This window comes from Microcaecilia unicolor, chromosome 2, assembly GCF_901765095.1.
Source record: "Microcaecilia unicolor chromosome 2, aMicUni1.1, whole genome shotgun sequence".
NCBI lineage: Eukaryota > Metazoa > Chordata > Amphibia > Gymnophiona > Siphonopidae > Microcaecilia > Microcaecilia unicolor.
In genome coordinates, this window is record NC_044032.1 from 78,335,259 (window position 1) to 78,363,139 (window position 27,881).

The following is a 27,881-nucleotide window of genomic DNA, read 5'->3' on the forward strand; positions in this document are numbered from 1 at the left end:
AAATGCATTTTAAAAGCCCCACAATTTTTTTTTTTTGGGGGGGGGGGGGCTATATAATTCTAATTGGAGAGGGAATCTACCAGAGGAGGATGCAGCAGTAAAGAAGCACACTGCTCATTGACGTTTTCTGCTGACTAAAGAACAATGCACCTCTGTGCATTGTTCTCCAGTCAGCAGAAAAAGTCAATGGGCAGTGGGAAGAACAGACAGACCTCTTTGGGCAGTGGTGGCTGTAACCCCCCTTCCCCTCTCCCCACACAGTCACTCTTCTTTCTGCCTGCTACTGATTTAACAGGGAAAATATGCCTTGTGTGAAACTGAATTAGCATATCCCAGAGTGCTCCTCCCAAACATGATCCTTTCTTTTGCCTCCCACCATCAGGAAGAGAACACCACCTCCTTCCATGAGAGATTCAATCAGAAATATGAAAAGGATGGGCCTGGATATCCTGTAAGAGTATAAGGTCCAGAGTGGATTAGACTGCAGAGTGAAGCTGGTCAAGAAGAGGACAGGTGTGCCTGAGAAGATCTGCTCTCTTTCTACCCGGTGGAGGGAGGGAGAGAATTGTGCATGGGTTTGGAGGAGGATTGTGCCTGATAGAGGAGGGAGGAAAAGACAGGGAGGGCTGTATTAGTTTCCTGGCAATTTCCTTGTATTTATGAGAATTTATAATCTATCAGTCTGCGGGAAAATCCCCTACCCTTGGTGGATTACAATGTGCTAGAAAGAATACTTAAACTGAAGGCATACAAAGTGTAAACTCAAGGAATTTGAAAACACGTGGCATGTTGGAAAGAAAAGAAAAAAAAGTTCTTCACAAAGGGAAGCATCAATAGAGAGTGAAACAGTGACATCTTTATTCCATATACACAGTAAGGTGACGTGTAAAGAGAAGCTGTAGTAAATCCACTACTGAGTGAGTCATATTTAAGAGAAGATATTCAATGTTTTATGACCTGTGGATTTTACTGTATGGTATTTTTTGTGAAGAAAAGCTTGATTATTTCCGAAGGCTCTTCAAAACTTTTTTCAAATAACTCCAACATCTGTTAAAATGAACAAAGAGAAAACGCATTTAATATAATTGTTTTAAACTTGGTTTCACTTATGAAACATACAGTACAATATATTTTTGCACTTGTTTGGTATATGTTGTTTCTGTAGTTTAGTACATAAGTGTTGCCATACTGGGACAGACCGAAGGTCCAACAAGCCCAGTATCCTGTTTCCAACAGTGGCCAATCAAGGTCAAAAGTACCTGGCAAGATCCCAAAACAGTACAATACACTTTATGCTGCTTATCCCAGAAATATGCTGTGAATTTTCCCAAGTCCATTTTACTAATGGCTTATGGACTTTTCTTATAGGAAGCTATCCAAGCCTTTTTAAAACTCTGCTAAGCTAACTGCTTTTACCATGTTCTCTGGCAACGAATTCCAGAGTTTAATTACATGCTGAATGAAGAAATATTTTCTCTGATTCATTTTAAATTTACTACTTTGTAGCTTCATTGCATGCCCCCTAGTCCTAGTATTTTTGGAAAGAGTAACAAATGATTTAAGTCTACCTGTTCCCCTCCACTCAGTATTTTATATACCTCTATCATATCTCCCCTCAGCCGTCTTTTCTCCAAGTTAAAGAGCCCAAGTCGTTTCAGCTTTTCCTCATAGGGAAGTCATCCCATCCCCTTTATCATTGTTGTCTCCCTTCTCTATACCTTTTCTAATTCCACTATATCATTTTTGAGATGTGGTGACCAGAATTGCACACAGTATTCAAGGTACGGTAGCACCATGGAGCAATACAAAGGCATTATAACATCCTTGTTTTTATTTTCCATTCCTTTCCTAATAATACTTAACATTCTATTTGCTTTCTTTGCTGCTGCAGCACACTAAGCAGAAGGTTTCAAAGTATCGTCAATGATGACTCCTAGATCGTTTTGCAGGTCGGTGAATCTTAGCGCTGCGTAACCCTAGTAGCGCTTTAGAAATGTTAAGTAGTAGTAGTAGTAGTAGTAATATGGAACCTTGCATCATGTAGCTATAGGAGTCACTGACCATGAAAAGGATCTAGGAGTCATCATACAAATGACTAATCGCCCAATATTCAAAAGTATTTAACTGGCCAGGAACGGCATCTGGCTGGTTAAATACACTCAAGCCAGCTATTCACTAATATTCAGTGGGAGACAGCCATCTATCTCTCACTGAATATCCCGGTCACCTGCTCTGTCATGTGACATAGCTGGTTACCGCTAATTTTCACCCAGTCAGTCAATGAATATCGGCTTAACCGGCTATGTTTGCGGCGCCAACCCCCCCCCCCCTAGAAATTCAATGTTGATGAACGGATATGGCACCGGCATTGAAATTCCGGGATCACTGGTGACAGCAGGAGTTAGCTGGTCTAACTCTTGCTATCTCGATATCGGGGCCTAAATGTTCAAAACCTCTCTCTTTCATCTAGATCCACACAGTGGGGTGGCTGGAGCCAGGACAGCAGGACATTCTTAGATAAGAGATGTAAGCCCCGCCTCCCAGGAGCCAACCTGACCTTTACCTCAGGTGTGGCTTTCTTCTGGAGGATGGTCTCACATAAATTATAGGGAAATTAAGGAAGGAAAATGGGTTAGGGAATGAGGTAAGTTCAGGGAAGGAATGGGGTAAATTTGACTTTTCGTAAATTACACAAACATTTCTTCTAAAAAAACTTAAAAACACCAAGCTATAATGGAATGTTTTTATATTTTTCTTGTAGTACCCTGACTGGATCCAGTTTATAAAACTACATGGCAAACAAGAGAAAGCATGTAGAAACAAAAAAAACTTGATCAGATAAGTAATGTTTTTTATACTAACACCTTTATAATCACAAATTTTTAATGTTATCCACCCACTGTCTAAACTAGAAATGATTCTTTGTGTCACCTTTGGTTTTTCAGAATTAATTACTTCGGGAACTTAGTGTATCAGGTAAGTATTATTTTATGTTTGAATTGTTAGTCCATACATTTAAATGCCCGTCTGTCACCTTTCTTCTTTTGGGTCTTTCTTGTTATTTTTCGTTTTTTTTTCTCCTTTCTTTAGTTGAAGCTCTTAGATGTTCTTCCCAGGTTTCTCCGCTCAGGAACTCCACTGCCTGACTTTAACAAATCAACAAAGCAATACCCTGAAGCTATACTAGAACTATCATAAGAAATTTTTATTATATCCCTATGCTAACTAAGAAAACAAACAGCTAATTCAAGAATCCCTTCTGACCCTCCCCAGAAGTATATCCTCTTATAACAGTCCTGTACTCACAGGGCACCAACCAGTGGCGTACCAAGGGGAGGCGGTGGGGGCGGTCCACCCCAGGTGCACGCCGCTGGGGGGGTGCTGCGCGCCGGTCAGCTTCGTTCGTTTCCATGCTCCCTCTGCCCCAGAACAGGAAGTAACCTGTTCCGGGGCAGAGGGAGCATGGAAACGAACGAAGCTGACCGGCGCGCGGCACCCCCCCCAGCGGCGTGCACCCGTGGGTGGGGGGGTGTCCTTTCACCGGGGGGGGGGGGGGGGGGGGCGGGGCGCCCCAGGTGTCAGCCCCCCTAGGAACCCTACTGGCACCAACTATAGACTACCAGCTCAGAGCAGGCTTTTGTTATATACCTTTTCAAGTGAAGGTCAAAGTGATAATTTTCACATTTATGCTCTCTGCCACCTTATTCATCAATTTATTTTACACAGGAGCATATTAGAAGCAAAATCTCAAATATCAAACACTGCCAACTTTCTCAATAATAGCGTAGAAAGCTCTTGATGCTAAAGTCAGAACAGTTTTTTTCTTTTTAAACTATAGCACCTACCAGCTCTCTACTTTCACAGCCAGGGCTGTGTATTATGTGGCATAAAAGTAAAACATTTCTACATTCCAATTCTCTAAGGATGTTAACATTTAAATTTAAATGCACATGTAGCCAGAACACTATTATACAGCACTAATGCTGCTGCTGCTGCTTTTATTAATCAATGACAGTGTTCTTTTCAGTACTTTAAAACACAGGCTTTCCTCCAAAGACAAGCAGCTTTAAATACCCACACTAAAACAGCAGTGCTGGCCTCTTTTTCTTTAGAAACAATTTGAATGCAGCCCTTGTTAAAATTTTCCTAAATCTCTCAGGGAAATTTATCTCTGCTACCTGGGACACTAGGCTACCTCTCAGATGGCTCTTTCCTCAAACTGGGCCCAAATATAAAGAGAGTTTGTTTTCAGACAATTCTTTACCAGACACTGGTAGAGGAGGGAGGAAAAGACAGGGAGGGCTGTATTAGTTTCCTAGCAATTTCCTTGTATTTATGAGAATTTATAATCTATCAGTCTGCGGGAAAATCCCCTACCCTTGGTGGATTACAATGTGCTATAAAGAATACTTAAACTGAAGTCATATAAAGTGTAAACTCAAGGAATTTGAAAACACATGGCATATTGGAAAGAAAAGAAAAAAAAAAGTTCTTCACAAAGGGAAGCATCAATAGAGAGTGAAACAGTGACATCTTTATTCCATATACACTCCTGTCCCTGAAGCCAAATGTCACCATGGGCTTCACAACTTCACTACTTCAGGCACTCTTGAATGCTAATATCAGAATTCCTTTAAAATTAAGTTAAAATTCAGGTCTCTCACACAGCACTCAATCATACAGCCTACTTTGACGAGAATACCCACCCAATTGCCTTCCAAGGTAGTTTAGAACTCTGCCTAGGACTCTGATAGAACCCTGCATGCAGCTCTGTCAAAGTTCAGGGCACATGCTGCATTTTAAACCCTTTCACCATCCTAATGCAACCATTTCATAAGCTTTCCAGCCAATGCAAATAATAAAGCAACAGGCCCAATACAGCCTGCTCTCTCTTCCCCCCTACAGCCGCCACACATGCAGTAGATCCATGAACGTGCACCAGTGCACAGATTCTCTCTCCCCCCCCCCACACATGCAGCAAAGCATCCTGTCACCGTGGTACTCCCGTGGCTTCTGAGCTCTAGCTGCCCTACACCAATGCCACAGCCTCAATCCACACTAGCCCTGGATCACAGGTATTTTTTTTTTAATTAAACCCACCGGGTTACATTCGCACCGGCCAAGTAAAAAAAAAAAAGTGCATCCCTCAGGGAAATCGTTTATTAGGTTTTCATATACTGATTTATTTGCAGTGCAAGTCAAATTGGTTCACATAACAAAATCAAAATTATAAAAGAAAAGAAATGCCATAAAATACAGGTGTACTGTTCTAGGCAAAGTATAGCCAGTTAAACCATCCCCAAGTAGTTTTACCAGAAATTCTCAATTCTTAAGCAAATCCTCTTTATTGTAGTACTCATAATAAACAAAGAAAATCCAAAGTACAGTTCAGTTGCTTAGAAGAGAATTGTTGCCTTCTGCACATCTAACCACCCCTGAAGCAAGGAGATGGCCAGAACCTCAGACCAGCTGAGAAGAAAAGCTGTAACACTCAAAGGAGAATAAGGGGGAGAAACTCAGGGAAAATAAATGGGAAATGACTTGGGGAAATGGTGTAAAAAATAGTGATGGAATTACAGTAGATTAAGGAGGGATCAGTCACCACAATAGCTGCCAACACCAGAGAGACCAGCAGTAAAGGAACAGGGACTAGCTGCATATTAGTTCTCAGCCAGCTCAAAGGCCAATGCGAGAGAATGGCTAGCCCCTAATGTGGTCTTTGCCAAGTTCCTGGGACAGGCACGATTCAAGCTTTGTTGATCTTTTTACCTTCTATTCCCAGACCCCTGTTTGAAAGTCATAGTCCTGGGAGTGGGGGACACTCTTTCATACACTGCATCAAGGTTCTATTGGAATATTGGCTTCTCTAATTCTTGTTTTGCTGACTATGGCTGAGGCAACTGCAACAATAGAAAATACTTCTGGCCATCTGACCATAATAAACAGAACTTATCTACATTTATCGCTCTATTGTTTTCCCCACTGTATTTTGAGTGGAGGAGTAGCCTATTGGTTAGTACAGTGGTCTGAGAACCTGGGGAACTGGGTTTGATTCCCACTGCAGCTCCTTGTGACGCTGGGCAAGTCAATTAACCCTCCACTGCCTCAGGTACAAAATAAGAACCTGTGTATAATATATGAACACTTTGATTCTAACCATAGAAAGGCAGTATATCAAGTCCCATTCCCTTTCCCTATTCTGCACAAACCTCTTTCATGCTTTGTGCAATGATATATGGTTATTTCTAGCAAGGGCTTTTTCTGATATTGTCTCCATCGCAGTGTTTGCCTCCATTTTGTGGTGCGGGATTGTTACACTGACGACTCTGTGTTCGCTCTCCACCAATACATTGAGACCAGCTTGACCAGCATCCCCATCTTCCATCAACAGGAGGATTTGAATCTGTCAGATTTAAATGTTGTCATTAGAATTTTATCCTTTAATGCAGACTTAAGAGGGTACATTTTCAAGAAGTTACCTAACAAACTTTCAACTCACACAACCAATACAGTCTTGGAAATTGAGCTGTTCGGTAATTTTGCCTGATTTAGGTGCCCATAGTTGTGGCAGGTCTATGGCTGGTGTAATTGCTGGCATGTAAATTTAAGGTGCACCAGTGCCAGGTTATGCTAATGCTCTATAATGGAATCTGGGCACCCAGATGCCATTTAAGAAAGGGATCTCACTGAGAGCTTTGGGCATCTAGAAAGATGCACCTGGTTATAGAACTGACTGCAGAAAAAACAAGGATAAAATTATACAGATAAGTTATTCATATATCTTTAGCCATATATTTTTGGCTTCTGACCTAAATGGATAAGATCACAGAAAACCTACATAACGTTTCATGAGTAATGTTTATGGATTCAATATTGAAAAATGTTTAACCAGGCAGGAGCTGCTGAGCTGGCCATTCGGCAATATTCAGCAGTACTTAAGTGGGTAGTGCTGCTGAATATTGCCTGTGACTGCCCAGGCACTTTCCAGTTAGTTAGCAATGATAATCAGTCCGCAAACTGGTTAAGTGAAGGAAGTTAGCCCAAAGACTGTCCTACGTAAGTTTATCTGCTGATCTATCTAGGCACTGCTCTGAATATCAGCCAGCGCCCAATTAACTCCCTGGCGATGTTCAATACTAGAGGCTGACCACAGCAGGCTGAATATTACCCCCTATATAGTTAAGTGGTTCATTCCATGCTGATCTCTGATGAATATTGATCTCTATGAGGGGAATTTTATAACAGGGATTCTAGGGGTGGAGATGGAGAAGGTGTCAACATTTAGCCTATAGGAGGAAATATTTTTTCACTCGCAGGCAGATGATCAAAAGCCCCACGCTGTTCCAAACAGCGCTCTAAAATAGCGCTGGAACAGCGCGGGGCTTTACCGCACCGATGATCAGAGATAATGCATGCAAATTTAAGCAGCGCAATTATCTCTGATCATGGGGTAGAAGTGCGGGTGAATTGTGGCTCAGCATGCACTCAGCACAATCCTCTCGCACTTGTTTGACAGGTCTGGGCTGTCAAAAGCCCAAACCTGATGATCCCCCCCTCCAGGTTCAGGGAGGACTGGAGATCCGGTGGGTCTCCAGCCCCCCCAAACCCCCAGAAAATGGTCCCTGGTGGTCTAGTGGCCACCGGCCAAACCCCCTCCCACCCTCCCACCCAGCGAGTGACGGGGTGGGAGCTGGAGGTCTAGCGGACCTCCAGCCCACCCCAACTCCCCCCCCACCAGCATTGTCCGACCTATCCCTGGTGGGCCAACGTAAAGGACAACCCCCTCCCGGCCCCCCTACCTTAGTTAGAGGAGGGACGCAGCCTGCCTCCCTCCTCTTCCTTGGGTTGACACCGCCGCAAAATGGTGGGGGGGAGTTGGGGTGGGCTGGAGGTCCGCCAGACCTCCAGCCCCCTCCCCGTCGCTCGCTGGGTGGGAGGGTGAGAGGGGGTTTGGCCGGTGGCCACTAGACCACCAGGGGCCATTTTCTGGGGGTTTGGGGGGGCTGGAGACCCACCGGATCTCCAGCCTTCCCTGAACCTGGGGGGGGGGGGGTGGGATCGTCGGGGGGACTGGAGGTCCACCGGACCTCCAGCCCCCTGTTGACAGGTTTGCTTTGGGGGGGAATGAGGGCCTGCCAGCATGCAACTGCATGCTGAACAGGGCTCACCATTCCTCCCCAATGATCTGCAAACCCTAACGCCAGCTCGGAGCTGGTGTAGGGTTTGCCATGGCCAGCGACCCAAATTTTGGCGCGCTGGTCGCTGATCATTGGGGATGAATGCGCTGAGCCCTGTTTAGCATGCATTTGCATGCTACTTGTGCAAAGAGCCCTTGAGTGCGTTGTTTCACATGCTCGAGGGCTCTAATCATGGGGCGGTAGCAAACGCTGGCGCTAGTATGGCGCTAACAGCCTCTAGCGCCGGCGTTTGCTTTTGATCATGAGGGCCATAATGAATAGTTAAGCTCTAGAACTCATTGCCGGAGGATGTGGTTATAGCGGTTAGCATATCTGGGTTTAAAAAAGCTTTGGACAAGTTCCTGGACAAGCGACTGTTGGTGCAGTAATGCTGTCACAGTGAATAGGCTGTGTTGGCATTGCCGCACAGCAGCCGCTAGCGCAGCTTAGTAAACAGGGGGTAAGTTTTGAGGGCTGGAGCTAAACCAACATTTGTTTTTTGAAACAAGTATGCTACAAACAATCATGTAACAAAGACTAGATTGTCAACTTATTTCCAGAAGAAAAACCTCAGAATCCACAATGGCACATTCCATACTCACGTACATTCTATCAATCACTGGCTTAAAAAACTTCTGGTATTTAAAATTATTTTATAAAAAATCTTTTTTTAAAATTTTACTCTCTATGAAATATATTGAAATGTTCAAATATAGAGTCTCGGTCCAACTGCATTTTGTAGTGAAAAAACTGCTGCCTCTGGTACTATATAGGACCTCCAAACATTTTGTGTGTTTCTCCCTTCACCAGTCTTTGGAAACAGAAGGCTTATATGCCAGCACATTGTGGGTTCTGAGGCTTTTCCTTCTGGAAATAAGTTGACAATCTAGTCTTTGTACATGATCATTTGGAGTGTGTTCCAAAAAGTTTTTCCTTTCTTGTCATCATACATATTTTTATGTGCATAACCCTTTTATGTATGTAAAACAGTATAAACTGCAGCCAAGTTTCAACATTTTATTTAAAAATATTGTGGTTAACAGTTCTGTGAGTATTAGCTAGTGTATACGACTGAAGAAGTAAAAAAATGTACTTACTTTGTAGGATTTCTGACTTAAGAGTCTGACAAGCAATGCCTTCAAAATACAGCGGACATTTACATAAGCATTCCCCATCCACCAGCAGTGCCGTGCCACCATTCTGACAAGGCTGGCACTTGCACACACTGAATTCAGTCAGGTAATCTTCAATTGCTCTTTCCAAAAGCTGTTTCTTTTCATGTGCGTCTTTCATCTTAACGGGTATTAGCTGATAAATTGGAGCTGGCTATAAAGAAAATAGAGAGACAATTTCTTTTATCTTTATTTTATTTCCTTACGTGATTGAAAGTCTGCCTTACCAGATTAAAAAAAACAAACAAGCAAACTGGATGTCAGCGGAATACACATTTGCAGCTGATTCAGTTGGAATATCTGCCAGTTTTTCAAAATTAAACCAAACATATTATGCTAATTAAAGAAACAAAACAAAGTTGCTTAGTTTGATGGGTAACCTCTGTTTAGGATTGTATCCATAAATTCTAAGAAACATAGACCCTCACCAAAGATAGAATAAGTGATTTCAGGCTAAAAATATCAATAGAAATCAAACAAAATAAAACATGGAAAAGAAAATAAGATGATACCTTTTTTATTGGACATAACTTAATACATTTCTTGATTAGCTTTCGAAGGTTGCCCTTCTTCCTCAGATGATAACCTTAAGAGTGGACTAACACGGCTACCACACTCCTCTACTTAAGGCTAGAAATAGAAAGAGGCAGATAAAAACGGAAACTCCATAAAGCCTGACTTTGTATGCAGTGCAACAGTGAAGAAATAGAAATGCACTTCCTATTGCATAGTGCAAACTACACAAATATCAGAAATCCACATTTTCTAAAACTAACTGAGAAAATCCAAGACTTCCTTGAGCAGGGCAAACTCTGTATAATTCTGGGGGATAGAGGAGAAACAGCAGCTTATATCATCAGAATATATTGTATCCTACCACCAGGGAAGAAATGTGATAGGACCAGAACCTGGAAATTGTTCTTGTTATTAACCTTTCTGAACATAGCTTTGGCACCCTTCTACTTAAATGCATTTAGTATTGTACTTAATGCACTATAGCACAGAATTTTAATGCATAGCAAGCCCAAATGTAATGCTGCATCTAGATTAATACACGGTTCCTGCTCCAGGTTAACGCGGAAGCATTTATGGCTGGATTCTATAAATGGTGCTCATATTTCTGTACACAAAATTGTGCACTATCCTGAAATGCATGCACAACTAAATTGGCTAATGAATCAATCTCGCTAATAATTGGATGATAACAATCAATTATTGGCATTAATTAGCAACATTTTCGATTTGCGTATGCATCGTGCTAAGCACTAGCAACTCAAAAGGGAGCATGGCCATGGGAGGGGCATGGGCAGGTGAGGGGCATTCACTAAAGATGCACACAGTATTACTGAATACCGAGGATTCGCGCCTAACTTGCACACCAGGATTTACACCAGAATTCAATTGGTGTAAATCCTTGCACCCAAGGTTGGGCACGGATCCCAGTGTTTCATATTGTTCTATAAAGGGTACTGATCCCAGAATGTCTGTTATAGAATACTGTTCATGGTTGGATACTGTCCATAGTGTACACCAAACCAAACGTAAAGGTAAAAAAAACTCATATGTGTAATTCAAACAACAAACCAAGAAGTAGAGGTAGACTAAGAACTCTTCCCAGCCAGGGATCGAATAAAAACACCTTTTATTCAGCACCACAGTAGTGTCAGATCCTTGATGCAGACGGTTGTTCTGTCGAAACAAGGCCCCATGTCAGGTCATACACTACTGTGGTGCTGAATAGACGGTGTTTTTATTGATCCCTGGCTGTGAAGATTTCTTGGTCCACCCCTACTTCTTGGTTTGTTGTTACTGTCTATAGTGTGTCAGCACTATCTACCCTGGCATTATCCAGAGAGCATTGGAGCAGTCTGTAGGAATTGTCAGCTGCACTGTACATATAACCTACTGCTAAAAATTCATGGATAGAGGACTTATCCATATAATGGCGGCCACTATGGGCCAGATTCTATATACGGCGCCTGAATACTCTGCGTAGAACAAATTTTCACCTAAGCGTATTCTATAAGTGGCACCTAGATTTAAGAATGGTATATAGAATACACTTAATTGATATTCCAGCACCTAGAACTACGCATATCCATATACACCAAGGAAAACGTTGCATAAATATTGGTGTGTAACTTTAGCCAGAAAGGTCCATATTCTATAACAGTGTGCGTAAATTTTGGAATGCCCATGAAATGCCCATTTCCCCACCCATAACCACACCCCTTTTTGGCTGCGCACATTAGAATTTAGGCACTCTGTGATACAGAATAAACTTAATGAGTTGGGTGCGTAAATTCTAATTATTGCCAATTAGTGCTCAGTATTAGTTAAGTGCTATTTTCAACGCTAATTAGCTTGTTAAGCCAATTAAGTTACGTGTATTATAGAATACACTTGGATTTTCACGTGGAACACTAGGCTTGTTATACAGAATCTGGGGGGTATATGGATAAATCTTTTTTAAAAATTACCCTTAGCTTCCTTTAGGATAGTTCTTCTAATCACAGCATATCCAGCCACACCAGTTTTCAGGATACCCACAATAAATATATAAAAGAGACAGGGCTTTTTTTGAGGGGGTACTTGGGGGTACTGAGTACCGGCACCTTTTCCATTGTCTGCAAAAATTGACCCATGGACCCCAAGGTTTAATGAAAGATCTCAGGCTCTACACACCAATTCTGCCTTATCATAGATTCTGTGACTGGTTGCATGGGGCCTGGCTATTGTGGGGTGGGTACCTGAGTGATCACCCCACCCCTGAAGGGTAGCCTGGCATTTGAGTACCGGCACCTTTTTTGCTAGAAAAAACGTGCTGAAGAGATATTTGTATGCACTGTCTACTCGGTATGCAATCTCACTCATTTATATTTATTGTGGATATCCGGAAACCTGACTGGCTGGATGTGCCTCAAGGGCTGGGTTCAAAGGCACTGATCTAGGATTGTGTTTCTCCTGTAGTCTGATGCTCATTTCTTTCATTGATGTTGTGGTAGCTGCTGCATGCACTAAATTAAATTGAGGTATTTTCTTGATGTGAATCTACTGCCTCATGAGCTAATTTTCTGTGTTGGAACTAGATATTGACAGCTAAAGCAATTCTTTATTTGCCCACAGAAATTAACTTCCATAGAAAAGTTTCAAAGAAGAGCAACCAAAATGATAAAGGGGGTGGAACTCTTCCCATATTAGGAAAGGCTAAAGAGATTAGGGCTCTTCAGCATGGAAAAGAGATGGCTGAGGGGGCATATGATTGAGGTCTATAAAATCCTGAGTGGTGTAGAACGGGTAGAAGTGAATTGATTTTTCACTTTTTCAAAAAGTACAAAGACTAGGAAATACTTTTAAAACAAACAGGAGGAAATATTTTTCACTCAAAGTATTGTTAAGCTCTGGAACTCACTGCTGGAGGATGTGGTAACAGCGGTTAGCGTATCTGGATTTAAAAAAGGTTTGAACAAGTTCCTGGAGGAAAAGTCCATAGTCTATTATTGAGATGGACATTGGGGAAGCCACTGCTTGCCCCAGGATTGATAGCATGGAATATTGCTACTAATTGAGTTTCTGCCAGGTACTTGTGACCTGGATTGGCCACTGTTGGAAGCAGGATACTGGGCTAAATAGACCATTGGTCTGAGCCAGTATGGCTATTCTTATGTTCTTATATTCTATTGTAATCCGAGTCCCACTCCCAGTGTTATACCCTTTGCCCTGTCACACTCCCTCCACTCCTCTACATCCTATCTTCTTGTGTTCCCATCAACACAGGTTCTTCGTCTTGATGTCACTCGTGAATCAGCCTTTAGTTACCTTGGATCTTTTCTCTATAACTGTCTCCTGGCTCAGCTCCGCTCTGAAGCATCTTTCCGCAAATTTAAAATACTCTTCAAAACTCACTTGTTTACTAAACCTATTGCCATACCCACACCCTGAACATGCCTTGCTTTGTCCCCCTTGTCACTCTTTCTTCCTTCCTTTCTCCCCTTTCCCCTCTAGCCTCTTTCTGCCAGCCTTTCTTTGGTTATTTTTGTTGTTGTAAAACACATAGCTGCCCTTGCTGGCCACCTTGTGGTATATCAAGCATGAAGCATGGTAAAATAAAAATAAAAATAAATAAATAAATAAATAAATAAATAAACAAACAGAAAAGTAGAGGTTGCCTTGTAAGCTCTTTGAGCAGGGACTGTCTTTCTTCTATGTTTGTGCAGCGCTGCGTATACCTTGTAGCGCTATAGAAATGCTAAATAGTAGTAGTAGTAGTAGTAGGTTACTGCAGCGGACTTTGATCCTGGAGAACTGAGTTTGATTCCCACTGCAGCTGCTTGTGACTCTGGGTAAGCCACTTAACCCTCCATTGCCCCAGGTACAAATAAGTACCTGTATATACAATCAGGCTTATTTTCGAAAGAGAAGGGCGCCCATCTTCTGACACAAATCGGGAGATGGGCGTCCTTCTCTCAGGGTCGCCCAAATCGGCATAATCAAAAGCCAATTTTGGGCATCTTCAACTGCTTCCCATCGCAGGGATGACCAAAGTTCACGGGGGCATGTCGGCACCGTAGCGAAGGCGGGACTGTTGCGTGATTAAGAGATGGGCGTCCTCGTACAATAATGGAAAAAAAGGGCGTCCCTGACGAGCACTTGGACGACTTGGTCCATTTTTTCTTGCGACCAAGCCGTGAAAAGGTGCCTGAACTGATCAGATGACCACTGGAGGGTATCGGGGATGACCTCCCCTTACTCCCCCAGTGGTCACCAACCCCCTCCCACCCTAAAAAAAAACTTTTTTTTTTTTTTTTGCCAGCCTCTATGCCAGCTTCAAATGTCATACCCAGCTCCATGACAGCAGTATGCAGGTCCATGGAGCAGTTTTAGTGGGTGCAGTGCACTTCAGCCAGGTGGACCCAGGCCCATCCCCCCCAGCTGTTACACTTGTGGTGGTAAATGTGAGCCCTCCAAAACCCACCTGAAACCCACTATACCCACATGTAGGTGCCCCCTTCACCCCTTAGGGCTATGGTAGTGGTGTACAGTTGTGGGGAGTGGGGTTTGGGGGACTCAGCACCCAAGGTAAGGGAGCTATGCACCTGGGAGCAATTTCTGAAGTCCACTGCAGTGCCCCCTAGGGTGCCCGGTTGGTGTCCTGGCATGTCAGGGGGACCAGTGCACTACAAATTCTGGCTCCTCCCATGACCAAAGGGCTTGGATTTGGTCGTTTTTGAGATGAGCGTCCTCGGTTTCTATTATGGCTGAAAACTGGGATGCCCATCTCTAAGGTCGACCATCTCAACATTTAAGTCGACCATTTCTAAGGTGGTCATCTGGTCAGGCAAGTTTTTGTGGCTTGGTCGTAACAAAAACAGAACTAGGTAAAGTCATCCAAGTGCTCGTCAGGGACACCCTTTTTTTTTATTATGGGTCGAGGACGCCCATGTGTTAGGCATGCTCAAATCCCGCCTTTGCTACGCCCCTGGGATCTTTGGTCGTCCCCGTGATGGAAAGCAATTGGGTACGCCCAAAATCTGCTTTTGATTATGCTGATTGGGGTGACCCTGGAAGAAGGACGTCCATCTTCTGATTTGTGTCAAAACATGGGCGTCCTTCTCTTTTGAAAATAAGCCTGACAGCTTTTGCTAAAAGACCACACTGACAGTTGCCATGCTCGGGGCAAAATACCCTGATTGCCTGGTTCATTACAACATTTTGTGATCATATTCTTAAGAACATTTTGACCCCTGAGGTAGGCGCTTTTGCGCTGAAACACGGCCCATATCGGGTCATTTCTCAAATAAAAGAACTGTACTTATCTCCAACCTGAAGGCCCAGTGTTGCTTTTTCTTGTTTCTGTAAAAACTTACATTACATTACACTTCATATTTATATTCTGCAAAACCTACTCAGTTCCGTGCAGATTACAGTAACAGAAAACCAGAACACTACATCTGGGAATTGCAATGGCCTTTCCACATGAGAATCAACCACATAAAGATGTGCTAAGGCCACTTTTTACCCCTGTTTGGTAAACGGGTCCCTGAGTACCTCATTTTTATTCCCCTGTGCAATTTTATAGCCATTTTCTGTACAAAAATCGTACTTTACATGTGAGAAATGCCCCTTATCTGATGCCAGTGTAAATTTTCCTCCCTCTTAAAACACCACACTTACCTTCCGCTTAATTATCACTGGGGCATCTGTGAATGAAGAAGCCCAATTTACATAATCATTCACATCAACTATTTTATATTCTTTAGATATTTTCTCTTCCAGGGTAGTTGCATAAGTTATGGTCCCCCCTTCGACTAATGAGATGATTTTGTCAATCATCGCCGACTGTGGTTTTTCACCTGAGAAAAGATGGACAAATAATGTGACCATTGAGACTGTTACTTTTCATTCAGTCTTTCATATACTTAGAAGCTTTTTTAGTAAAGTGTGGTAAGCAGTTACAAGAAGAATTAGCTTACACTATTTTCACATGGTTGCAACATATAGGGGGGGGGGGGGGGAATTCATCAAGGTGCGATAAAAGTTTGCCCTTTATCTCACCTTGATGCTCTGCAGGATTCAGCAACCTGTGGAATCTCCACACCTTAGGTTTTTGAATCCCGTGCCAAGGGAATAACATTGCTTGTGAGTCACCTCGCAAGCAGCATTATTCTCACTGTCTGGGAGTATCAGGCTGCGCAAAGCCACAGCCTGATGCTCCTGGGCTGCAGCTCTGGGTCTCCCCCCCCCCTAATAAAACCCCCGCAGCCCATTCTCTCCCCTAGTGCCTACCTTAAAGTAATCATTGGTGGTCCAGGGGGGAGTCTGTGGGGCTGAAGGTCTGGGGTCTCCTCAGGCAGGAGTGATGCCCAATTGTTCTTGCCCACTCTGGGTGCCATCCTCCAATGGCGTCCCTAGTGGTAGTCTCACATGACTACTGCTAGGGGTCAGATTTCCTGAAATATGACTTCTACTGGTAGTTGTGCGAGGCTACCACTAGGGGTGCCATTGGAGGACGGTGCCCAGAGTGGGCAGGAGTGATTGGTCATTGCTCCTGCCTGAAGAGACCCCAGAGCTTTGCCCCCCAGGACCATCAGACTTCCCCCCACAGACATCCCCCCTGGACTCCCATTTGGACCACTAATGATTACTTTAAGGTAAGCACTGGGTGGGGGGGAGGTGGGTGGGCTGGGGGTTTATATTGGGGGGAGACCCAAAACTGCAGCTTGGGAGGATCAGGCCCACCACTTGGCGGTCCTATGCTTCTGGATGGTAAAATAACCCCATCTTTTTGCTTGGGTTATTTTACCATGCTGTTTTGGTCCTAACGTGACTTGCAGTGATACACTGCAAGTCACGTTAGGGAATTTGCATAGTAATGAGAGATGCAAAACATGCATTTGTATATTTTGCATCTCATTACTCACTAAAGCGTGGCAATTCAAATAGTGACATGCTACTTTTAGAACAGTGGTTTTAGGGCTGTTTTAATTGCGTCAAGGGTCAATTAACAAAACTTAAAGCCCTAACGCCGCTTGATGAAACCCTCCCTTAGTATATGTAATTATATTGGGGATTACTGACAGTGGGATATAGAGCTCTCCAGAGTCACTAGGGGAGGGCTGGAGTTTCATGGATGGTGAAGAGGCCCAGTCCCAGGGGGAGGGTCTTTAGGGATACTGGACTTGATAGACCTTCAGACTGTCCCAGTATGGCAACACTAAAAAAAACCAAACCCCCCCCCCCCCCCAAAAAAAAAAAAACAGACCAAGAAAGCAAGCTGTTGGATTGGGCAGGTGTTTGGGTTATCTCAGGCCCATAGGCATAATCCCCTGTATTCTACATAGCGTGACTTAAGTTGCGTGCACAAATCCAGTTGTAGTCTGGATTTGTGTGTGCAATTTAATTAGTTAACAAACCAATCAGCGCTGACAATTGCCACTTAACATGCAATTGGCTTGATACTAATTGGCATTAATTAGAACTGTCTAAGCATATTCTGTAACGTGATCTGTGTAAATTCTAAGTCGCTTACTTGAAAAGGGGGCATGGCCATGGGGGTGGAATGGGTAGGTCAAGGGCATTTCTAAAATCTATGCGCGTTGTTATAGAAAACACCTGGTCCATGCCTAATTTAGGCATCAGCATTTACACCAAGATTTACTTGGCATAACTGCCCTTGACTAAATTTAGTCACACAGATGGGTACTCAGCGTATTCTATAAAATACATAGAAATTTAGGTGTATTTTTTTTTTGGCACCACTTTTTTTTAGGTGTGATATATAGAATCTAGTCCAATATGCCTGTTTAATTTCCATGAGGTGAGGAAGGGAAGAGGGAAAGAAATAAGGCTATCAGAATAGCAGAGAGGGTTAACCTCTCTCTAACTCTCTTTCACACACACACACATACTCTCCCTAGGACTATTTCGAACAAAGTCAACCTTCCCATCTAATCCATAGCCGCAGAAAAGTTTAATAAATATTTTTATAGCTATGTGATTCTTGATCTTGTATTTATTTCTTTTTCTTTCTTCATCTTCTTTCTTGCTTTATTTTTCCAGTTATCAATTCTCCAGACTTCCCTTATTTTATCTCTCCTATGATTTTTGTTTCCTTTTTCTGTTATCCATTCTATTTTCTTAGCCCTTTTCACTAGTTTCTTCTGCTTTGCTTCTCTTTTATTTTGTTTAATTCTTATATCCTGTTTCTTTTGTTTCCTTTTGGTTTTTCTTAAGGCTATCCACACGCTTCCATTTTTTCTTTTCCTTCTTTCTCATACTCCCTCCTTGCACCTCTCCTCCTTACACACACGCTTCCCTCCTACTGATCTTTATCACACATTCTTTACCTTCTTCTCTCATCTCTCTTCCGTTCCATCCTTCCTTCTCCCACCCCTCTCCCATTTCTCTCTTTCTTCCCTTCATACCCTCACAGCTCCATTACTGTGTCCAGTTCAAAACAATTTGAAATTAATTACAGGGTGTAGAGGGGATGGTGGAAAGTAGTCTGGGCTACTGGAGAGGAACAAACAATATAAGAAATGAGGCCTTGTTACTCACCGGTTGTTGTAGAACCTAACTCATCACATTTAGGATTGTTTACGATAGCTTTGACATCAATATTTTTGTCCGTTAGCTGTGCGTTAAGATTATATCCCAGACATTCAGATACTTCTTTTGTTGTTATGTCTGTAAATACAATAAATTCAGAAATTTTCCAAAAAATGTAATAGAACTATAATATCAAAGTATCCTAAGGAGAGAAAATTCCATTAATCAGAGAAGAGCTTAAGTAAAAGGTTAAACCATGTATGTGTGTGTGTGTGTGTGTCTGCATATGTATGCATGTATGTATATATAACATAGTAACTAGTAACATAGTAGATGACGGCAGAAAACCTGCATGGTCCATCCAGTCTGCCCATCAAGATAAACTCATATGTGCTACTTTTTGTGTATGCCCTACTTTGATTTGTACCTGTCCTCTTCAGGGCACAGACCGTATAAGTCTGCCCAGCACTATCCCCGCCTCTCAACCACCAGCCCCGCCTCCCACCACCGGCTCTGGCACAGACCGTATAAGTCTGCCCAGCACTATCCCCGCCTCCCAACCACCAGCCCCGCCTCCCACCACTGGCTATATATGTTAATGTATATGTATATATGCAGCAGAACACCAAAATATGCTTGCCTTTCATGCATTTACTGCAGCAAGACATGTTTATCCACTCCTACCCTAGCTGAGATAATATTTAACCATCTCTCTGACCTCATGTGCAACTTTCTATAAATTAGTCACCTTACTTTCTAACTCTTCTTACTCTCTTACCTATCTATATGTTCCATCTTTGCTTATACCCTTCACTGTCAATTAAAATGTTCTATTACGTATTGTGTTGACATTGTAAGTAGTATACTATGCCATACTTTGTATTGTTATTTGAATATTTTTACAGCTGTAATTGCCTATTGCTCATGTTTGATCTATTCTTAATGTACACCGCCTTGAGTGAATTCCTTCAAAAAGGTGGTAAATAAATCCAAATAAATAAATAAATAAATGTATTAAGAAACATTCTGTGTCCCTGCTCCAGATAAGTATTTGCTAATGTGTGATGTAATGGGGGGAGGGGGAGGAGGTCTTTCAATGGCAGAAAGCAGTTCCTCCATAGCTTTTGAAGGGAACTATAAAACCCAGTATGGAGGTGATAAAGGGTCTTTCTTTTAGTGTAGTCCAAGGAGGCCCAGGAAGAAGGAGAGACTGATGGAGCAATGAGCTAGGGCAAGAGCCCCGAGAGTGTCTCCTGATTTACTAGTGCAAGTGGCCAGTAGAAAGTCAAAGCTAGCCACCAGCTTTGTTAAGCAGAGTGGAGAACAGGAGGGGGATTGTTTTTCTGAAATAGTACCAAATGATCAGAGACAAACTATTTAAACATATGCATAGTGTGAGATTGAGTCAGTCTGATCTACCAGTGGAGGAGTAGAGGATATGCTTAGGGACTCAGTAAGGGTTTACTAAGGGAGAGAAGACCCTTGAAGAGAACCAAACATTAAGTACAAGAACTCTGAACATGAAATTGTTTTTTCACCTCAAGATTTGTTTTACAAATTTGTACTAAACCATCTGCCTGTGATTTTAAGTTTTATCCTTGTGTGACACTGTTGGTTGGGACATCGATTAACATGGGGGTGGGGGGCTTAGAAAATAAATGCTTATATGAGTTGCTCTATAGCTCTTTTACTGATTTGTTTTCCTTAGGCACAGAAGGGGGAAGAAAACCTTACTAAAATAGGCCCTCTATAAGGAAAAATAGAGGTAAACCAGAGATGTTTTCAAGCACATCAGTATGAAAAATATTATAACCTAGAACTCAGGTAACAGTTATTGAAAAGAAGCATCCTCAGAAGTCCTACAAAGTAATTTATTTGGTGAAGCTTATTGCTTCAAAAGTGACAAATCCCCTGGAAAAACATACCCAGAAAGCTGTGCACCAATATCAGGGTCCTAGAGGTTTGGGAAGGGGTGGAAGACCTAAGCTGGAAATGCGACCATCACAGCAAGAAAAAAAATCACAATGAGTCCAAAATCAATAAAAATTATGTTAAGTCAGGTCCACCACTATTCCTGGGCAAAGCTGTCCTTGAGGCTAAGGAGGAGTAGCTTAATGGTTAGTGCAGTGGCCTGAGAAACTGGGGAACTGGGTTCAATTCTCACTGTAGCTTCTTGTGACTTTGGGAAAGTTGCTTAACCCTCCATTGCCCCAAGTAAAAAATAAGTATCTGTATGTAATATGTAAACTGCTTTGATTGTAACCACTGAAAGGCAGTATATCAAGTCCCACTCCCTTTCCCTAGGGAATTTGAGATTTTTTTGGGTGGGGGGGGGGGCCCACACTGTGACAGTGGTCCTAATTCTGATATTTATTATCATTTCCTTGTCTTTGAGAGTGTTGGTGCCCCACTCTTCAATCTTAGGGCTCTCCTGCTCTTCAATACCTCAACGGAATGGGACTCACTGGAGCTGAAGTACCAAGATTCTGTAGAATCCTAGGGTCAGGCCTGGCCCACTGATGCAGTCCTGATCTGGAACATGAGTACAGTGCCGGGCAGACTTTTACTGTCTGCATCCTGCAAATAAAAAGATGAATTTGGATCGGCTGGAGTGGGCTTCGACAGCAACTCCAGTAGCAGGAATATAAGGACAGTGTTGGGTGGACTTCTATGGTCTATTTCCAAGAAATGCCAATGAAAGACCATGATTCAGTATTTTAGATAAAATTCGTTGTTGGTTTTGTCATGAATTGATAATAAGTATGACAGTTAGGCAGACTGGATGGACCGTTCAGATCTTTATCTGCCATAATTTAAAATGTTACTATAAGAGCTTTTATAAAGAAAACGTTGACAAGAATTTATTTGTTTATTGGGATTTATTAACCGTCTGAGTGGTGTGGAATGAGTAGAAGTGAATCAATTTTCACTTCTTCCAAAAGTACAAAGACTAGGGGACACTCAAGGAAGTTACATGAAAATACTTTCAAAACAAACAGGAGGAAATATTTTTTCACTCAACAAATAGTTAAGCTCTGGAACTCTTTGCTGGAGGATGCAGTAACAGCGGTTAGCATATCTGGGTTTAAAAAAGGGTTGGACAAGTTCCTGGAGGAAAAGTCCATAGTCTGCTATTGAGACAGACATGGGGAATGTTGCCTCTATTTGGGTTTCTGCCAGGTCATTTATTATTGTTAAGCTGGTTTCATATTTTTTTTTTTTGTTACATTTGTACCCCGCGCTTTTCCACTCATGGCAGGCTCAATGCGGCTTACATGGAGCAATGGAGGGTTAAGTGCAGGGGCGTAGCCACGGGCGGGCCTGGATGGGCCCAGGCCCAGCCAGTTTGCCTCCAGGCCCGCCCAGCCGACGTCCGCCCCGCCCCGGGTGTCAGCACTCACCACCTGCCTACCAGCTCCATCGACGAGCGGACGACCCTCTTCCGCCACCCAGTCTTTAAAAAAAAACCTCGGTGAAACGCCTCACGTCTGCTCTGCTGTAAAGCAAGCAGCAAATCGCTTTGTCGCGTCGGCCCTTCAATCACTGTGTCCTGCCCTCGAGGAAATAGGAAGTTACATCAGAGGGCGGGACACAGTGATTGAAGGGCTGGCGATGAAGCGATTTGCTGCTTGCTTTACAGCAGAGCAGACGCGAGGCGTTTCACCGGGGGTTTTTTTTTTAAGATGGACCCATCAGGAAAAAGGATATATCCTCACTGAATTTGACCAACTGTGTAGAAAAATGAGCACAAAATACAGAGTTTATAACTGCCCGGCAGCCACCCGAGATAAGTTTATTCAGCAGGAAGGAGGTCTTCAGCTGGCAGGGCTTAGGGGATCCCTGCCAGCACAGGTATTTCATTTACTTTGGTAGGGTGCGGAAATTAAGTTAGGGTTTTGTTTTACTTGAAGGGATCCAGGGGATCCAAGATTTAACTGAAACCAGGTGGAAATTAAATTAGGGTTTTGTTTTAATTAGAGTGGGGTGCTGGGAGGGGGTGGAAACTAAATTAGGGTTTTTAGGTTGGTGGAGGGGCAGTGATAAAATGTTGGCCCACCCACTTTGTTCTGGGGCCCGCCCAAAATTGGCTGTCTGGCTACGCCACTGGTTAAGTGACTTGCCCAGAGTCACAAGGAGCTGCCTGTGCCTGAAGTGGGAATTGAACTCAGTTCCTCAGGACCAACGTCCACCACCCTAACCACTAGGCCACTCCTCCACATAGTAATATGTCCAGCAATAATTTTGACTTCCTGCAATCCTGACACTTATGACCTAGCTTGGCCTCTGTTGGAAGCAAGATATTAGGCTAGATGGACCATTGGTCTGGCCCAGTATGGCTATTCTTATGTTCTTATATACATTGGGATAATTGATTGTTTGGGGCTAACCAGGCATGTTCAGCTTCACTTAGCTAAATAGCGCCACTGATGATGCTCAGTTAGTGCCTAAGCCAAAACCGGCTATTTTGTGGGTGTTCTAGTGGTGGAGTCAGCACTTAGCCAGTTAATGCTATTTAGCACCTACCGGCTAAGGTAACTGCATAAATAGGATTGTAAAAAAACACAGTCCTATCTTTATGCAGTTCACCTTAGCTGGTTAAGTGCTGAATATTGCATTTAACTGGCTAAGTTTTATCTGGCAACATATGCTCAGATATTCAATGCCAGTGTCTGGATATGGCCCAGCATTCATTATCCAAGCATAAAGTTGGTGGTGGCCATAAAACATTGACTGCTGCCGGCTGACTATCTACCATGTGAATTCTAATTTTAAGAACTAAGGGTCCCTTTTACTAAACTGTGTTAAGCGCTAAAGTGTGCTTAACATGGGGAAAAAAAGTTTACCACAAAACATTTTGATGTGGTAATTTGTCTGGAAGCATGCTGCTAATTGCACAGTATTTAATTTAAAAAACGTTTTCGGAGGGGGTGGGGAAGTGTTATCTAGCTAGTATGTTCATATTAGCATGTGCTAATTAGATAATGTAGACTTAATATGGGAACACGTATTGCCTCCTACATAGGAAGTGGTAAATACTCAATGGTCCAAATCTAATTAAATGCCTTCCAGGATCCTCTGCTGCCAGAAGTATTATTTATTTATTTAAACATTTCTAAACCACACTATTTATTTATTTTATTTATTGCATTTGTATCCCACATTTTCCCACCTTTTTGCGGGACACTATCCAATTGTCCTAGGCTGTGTACATCTGGAACATACACAGTGAAATACAGAAAAAGCATAGCAGAATACACACAACAACAACAACAACAACAACAAAGAATTACCAAATGAACTCATGCTCACCATGTGTCTGTAGGTATTCTAAAACCATAAAACCATATTGACACATACCAAGTAAATCATTCAAAAGGCAATTGTGCAATTGATCCAACACAAGCCTTTCCAAAATTTTTGCCAAGAACTTCAATGTTGAGATACTGAATTTGATCAGAAAAGAGAGTAAGGATTCTACAGCGCTGCGTATGCCTTGTAGCGCTATAGAAATGATAAGAAGTAGTAATACTGATATTGTAATCCACATGGGGGACAATTGACTTGGTTAAGAATAGGAACTTTGAAGCACAGAGAGCATTCCAGAAACTTGGGAAGGGACTCAAATCTTTGGTTCAGACTGCAGCTTTTTCTGAAGTTATACCTACATATGGAAAGGGAGAGGAAAGACTTGAAGGCAATGGGGAAGATAATGTTAATACAGAAAACCATCTAAACTCACTTAACAATACATGGAAAAAAATGAGCAAAAATTCTTGTAGCCTAAGTAAAAAGGTTGAAGATATGCAAGCCTTGATGTTTGAAGAAGACTGGGTATTATTGTCATTACAGAGACATGGTGCAATGATTCCCATGAATGGGATGCGACCATACCAAGCTATGATCTTTTTAGGAATTATAGGGAGGGTCAAAAAGGTGGAAATGTGGCACTGCATGGAATACATTGGTGTCTCTAGAGTTTAGCATGCACCTATTTTTAGTGTGTGCTAAAATGCGCCTTAGTAAAAGACCCCCTAAGTTACTATGCTTCTGTGCTATTTTTTTGCAAGCCTCAAATGGAAAAATTAGTGACACCTGCAAAAAAAAAAAAAAAAAAAAATCAAACAGAAAAAATAACCCTTAATATACTGCCACAGTAAATCTTGGGTTTAGCGTGCAGGAAAGTCCTATGTTAGCACACACTGAGCCTTGATTTTACCGCAGCTTAGTGAAAGGAACCCTAATTAAGGAGAAGAAAATCTAGCAATGTTGAGTGAGTTTAGAAACTGCTGGAGAGAAAGATTGATGATTCTGTTTTTACTTTTTAATTTGATATATTTTTATTTATTTTTATCACTTTTTTCACTTTTAACAATTTTGTGATAGATCTATATGTTTACTGGGGAAAAGCTTATATTTTAATTTTGGGTTAGATGCATAAGTTTTATATTCCTATCTTGAAAATCTGACTTCTGTGGTGTGAATGGTTACAATTACAGTTACAAGTAGGGTATCATCTAAAGTGGGAGAAACTTAATCCACAATGATAATACCCGCCTTGTCCCACTCAAATTTAATTTTTTAACTATAAGCAACAACAGTGGCTCTTCAAACTAAATATGGTGGTACCCAAAGGATTAAATCTAGAACTGGAGTGGAGATCGTTGTTATAAGCCAGTCAGGAGTTTGAGGTTGGGTGATGTCAGCTGACAGGAAGTAGTATATAAGGTTTCAAATGATACACAGGAGCCGAACTGACGCTAAAGAAGTTTTGAGCTAAAAGGTGTGGTGGAGATGGTACCTCTTGGGGGGACTGCTTTAGGTGGGCATTTCTCTCGTGGGTATCTTTCTCAATATGTTGAATTATTATATTTACAGGGGATGGTCCTTCAAACAGCCCTGGGGGACGAAACATGATCGTGTCGGACGATTCATCCTCCGTCTGATCTATGCTCTGCTTAAGATAAGTACACATTATAAGATATGTACAGTTAAAGACTGTTTTAATGCAAGTTCTGTATGAAGAAGATATTATTCAAAATTAACATACAAATTCACTACAAATTGGTGTGAGATTTTGAAAAGAGCAAACAAATAAAGATATCATAACATTACTGTTTAGTTAATTTAAACATTGTTTCTTTCCCCTAATTTATTTCTGTATCCCAATAGCAAAATGTGAATACTAGCAGAGTACAACTCTAGCAACCTTGAGTTTAGCCACCCATCTATTTATCCCAACTGACTCTGTACCACCATCTTGCCCCCATCTAGGATAGAGTGGTCTATAAATTGTGTAATGAACAAATAAATAAATAAATAAATAAATAAATAAATAAATAACTGCATTTGGCTCCTCAGATATATGGTAAGCTGTATTGTGGAAAAGCATACATATGTTATTTGGATGTTCTAATGTGTGCGTATTAGATGTTTTGTTAGTATTATGCTGACATCATATTATATCTCTGGTATTTGAATTCCAGTGCTGTTAAATGTGTATAATTTTGATCCTGTTTCATGATAACCCTGTCGTTAGGCTTCAATTTGCTTATTTTCAAGTTTATTAAGCTGTGTTGGTGCCTACGAGTGTACAACGTGCGTCAATTTGGAACTTCTGCCCGGCTACCACGTGACCCGGGCAGTAATTTCATTTTTTATGCGTGTCTGCTACGCACACCAGAAAATATATTTTATTTTCCGGCATGCGGCGCTAACTGGGCGGTAATTGGCATTGTACATGTGTAGATGATTACCACACGGTTAACGTGTGAGACCTTACCGCTAAGTGAATGGGTGGCGGTAAGGTCTCAGAACCAAATTGGACGCACGCTAATTTTTATTTTGCTGCATGCCCATTTTTGGCCCAAAAAGAAGAGGCATTTTTTTACAGGCATGCTGAAAAATGGATCTGTGCACATCCAAAACACACGCCTACACTAGCGCAGGCCATTTTTCAGTGCACCTTAGTAAAAGGACCCCTTGTTCTATATATACTTATATTTGTCACTTTACTATTGTTATGCTGTTAACAAAATAGTAAGTTTTGAGGGCGAATCTCTTTATAAAGGTGGTTAAGAAACCCCAATTTAAAAAAAAAAACTCAGAAGGAGGCTTACTTGTTGATTGCCGCTTAAATCTTATCGTAATCTGAGTAACAGGAAAAAGGGGTTAATATTCAAAAGGACTTAAACATTCGCTGGCTGACAGTTTTCAACGGCACTCCAATACTACCTGCATAGTGCCTGGGTGGAGTTAGGGCAGAGCATGGGCAAACTGAATATTGACCCACACATTATACAACTAATTTGGAAGGATTTATATTTAGAAAAAATAGAGGGTGGTGATGCTGGTGGAAGAATGAACTGCTTAGTTGCAGAGTATCCTCCCCCGGTCGAGACAAAAATTGGTTTTCATTGGAGTTATTTTGGATAATGGAAATTTCTTCTTCTATAGATCATTAAAGAGTTATTACATAATATATAAAATATATTAAAGAAATATATAGATTACAGATTCTACTATGCCACATATCTTAAGATATTGCATGAATATAAAATGATATAGCTGTTAGTTTGGAATGCTTTTAATTGAATCATACCTTTTGCTTTCAAAATAGTGTTATCCAACACATAAATGAGTTCATACTTTCCTCCTACTGTCCCAGAGGCAGTGTAATGTGTTCCATAAGTTTCCAGAAAGCTGAAGTATTCTCCCTTGTCATAGTCAACTGGAAGATTTTTAACATCATCTAAGAAAGGGCTTGTCAGCATGAGATCGCGACTTCTCATAAGGAATGTCCCTAGTTGTATTTGTCCACTCACTTTTAAAAATGACTTGTTCTGCATAGGTAAGAAGAGACTAGGCTTAAATATTTCTTTTGAATGGAAAGCAAGCAAAAGTAATAATTTCAGACATATGCACTAAAGCTGTGAATACATAAGAAGACCGTTTAATATGCAAAAAATTAGTGTGTTAGGCAGTAAAAAGGCAATTCTATGACATGATGCCAACTCTTAAGCGCCACTTACCAGGGCCAGTCTTAGGGTCTCTGGTGCCCCCCTGCAGACTATCAGTTGGCGCCCCCCCCCCCCCCCCGTCTAGCATCTTCTTTCTCTCTTCTCCCTCCCTCTTCTCCCACCCTGTCCCCTTTTTCAGCCCAGTACCTTAAAAGGTGAAGAACAAGTTGAAGAATAGCAGGCAGAGGGAGCACAAGATGCAAAGGAAATAGGAGCGGAAAGAGATGGAATGCATCTTTGTGGGATTGCTGAACAAATAGAGGGTTTACAACCACTTAGCTTTTCGTGCTTTCATGTTCATGAAATTAGCAATTAAATCACTGATATCTAACTGGGCGAAGGCAGCTAGGCCGAGGCGCTCTGCGTTGTGGTGTGGTGTCCGAGGCTCCGTCCGAGCCTCAGCCTGGCTCCTGCGAGTCCGAGCGCCGTCGAACAGCTGGGCAGGAGGAGGGAGGCGCACTGTGGGC

At 42.1% G+C, this 27,881-nt stretch overlaps 1 protein-coding gene across 1 annotated transcript in view; it reads right to left on the bottom strand.

Moving 5' to 3' along the window:
* Positions 1-834: 834 nt before the first annotated feature.
* C9 (complement C9) overlaps positions 835-27,881 on the bottom strand; it is a 61,328-nt gene continuing 34,281 nt past the window's right edge. Inside the window, exons 7-12 of the mRNA XM_030193069.1 lie at positions 26,997-27,237; positions 18,407-18,535; positions 15,524-15,702; positions 9,275-9,503; positions 6,210-6,403; positions 835-1,047 (exon numbers count right to left, since the gene is read on the bottom strand). Of these exons, the coding sequence (XP_030048929.1) occupies positions 6,246-6,403; positions 9,275-9,503; positions 15,524-15,702; positions 18,407-18,535; positions 26,997-27,237 (936 nt within the window). The 3' untranslated portion in view covers positions 835-1,047; positions 6,210-6,245. The remainder of the gene's footprint in view (positions 1,048-6,209; positions 6,404-9,274; positions 9,504-15,523; positions 15,703-18,406; positions 18,536-26,996; positions 27,238-27,881) is intronic.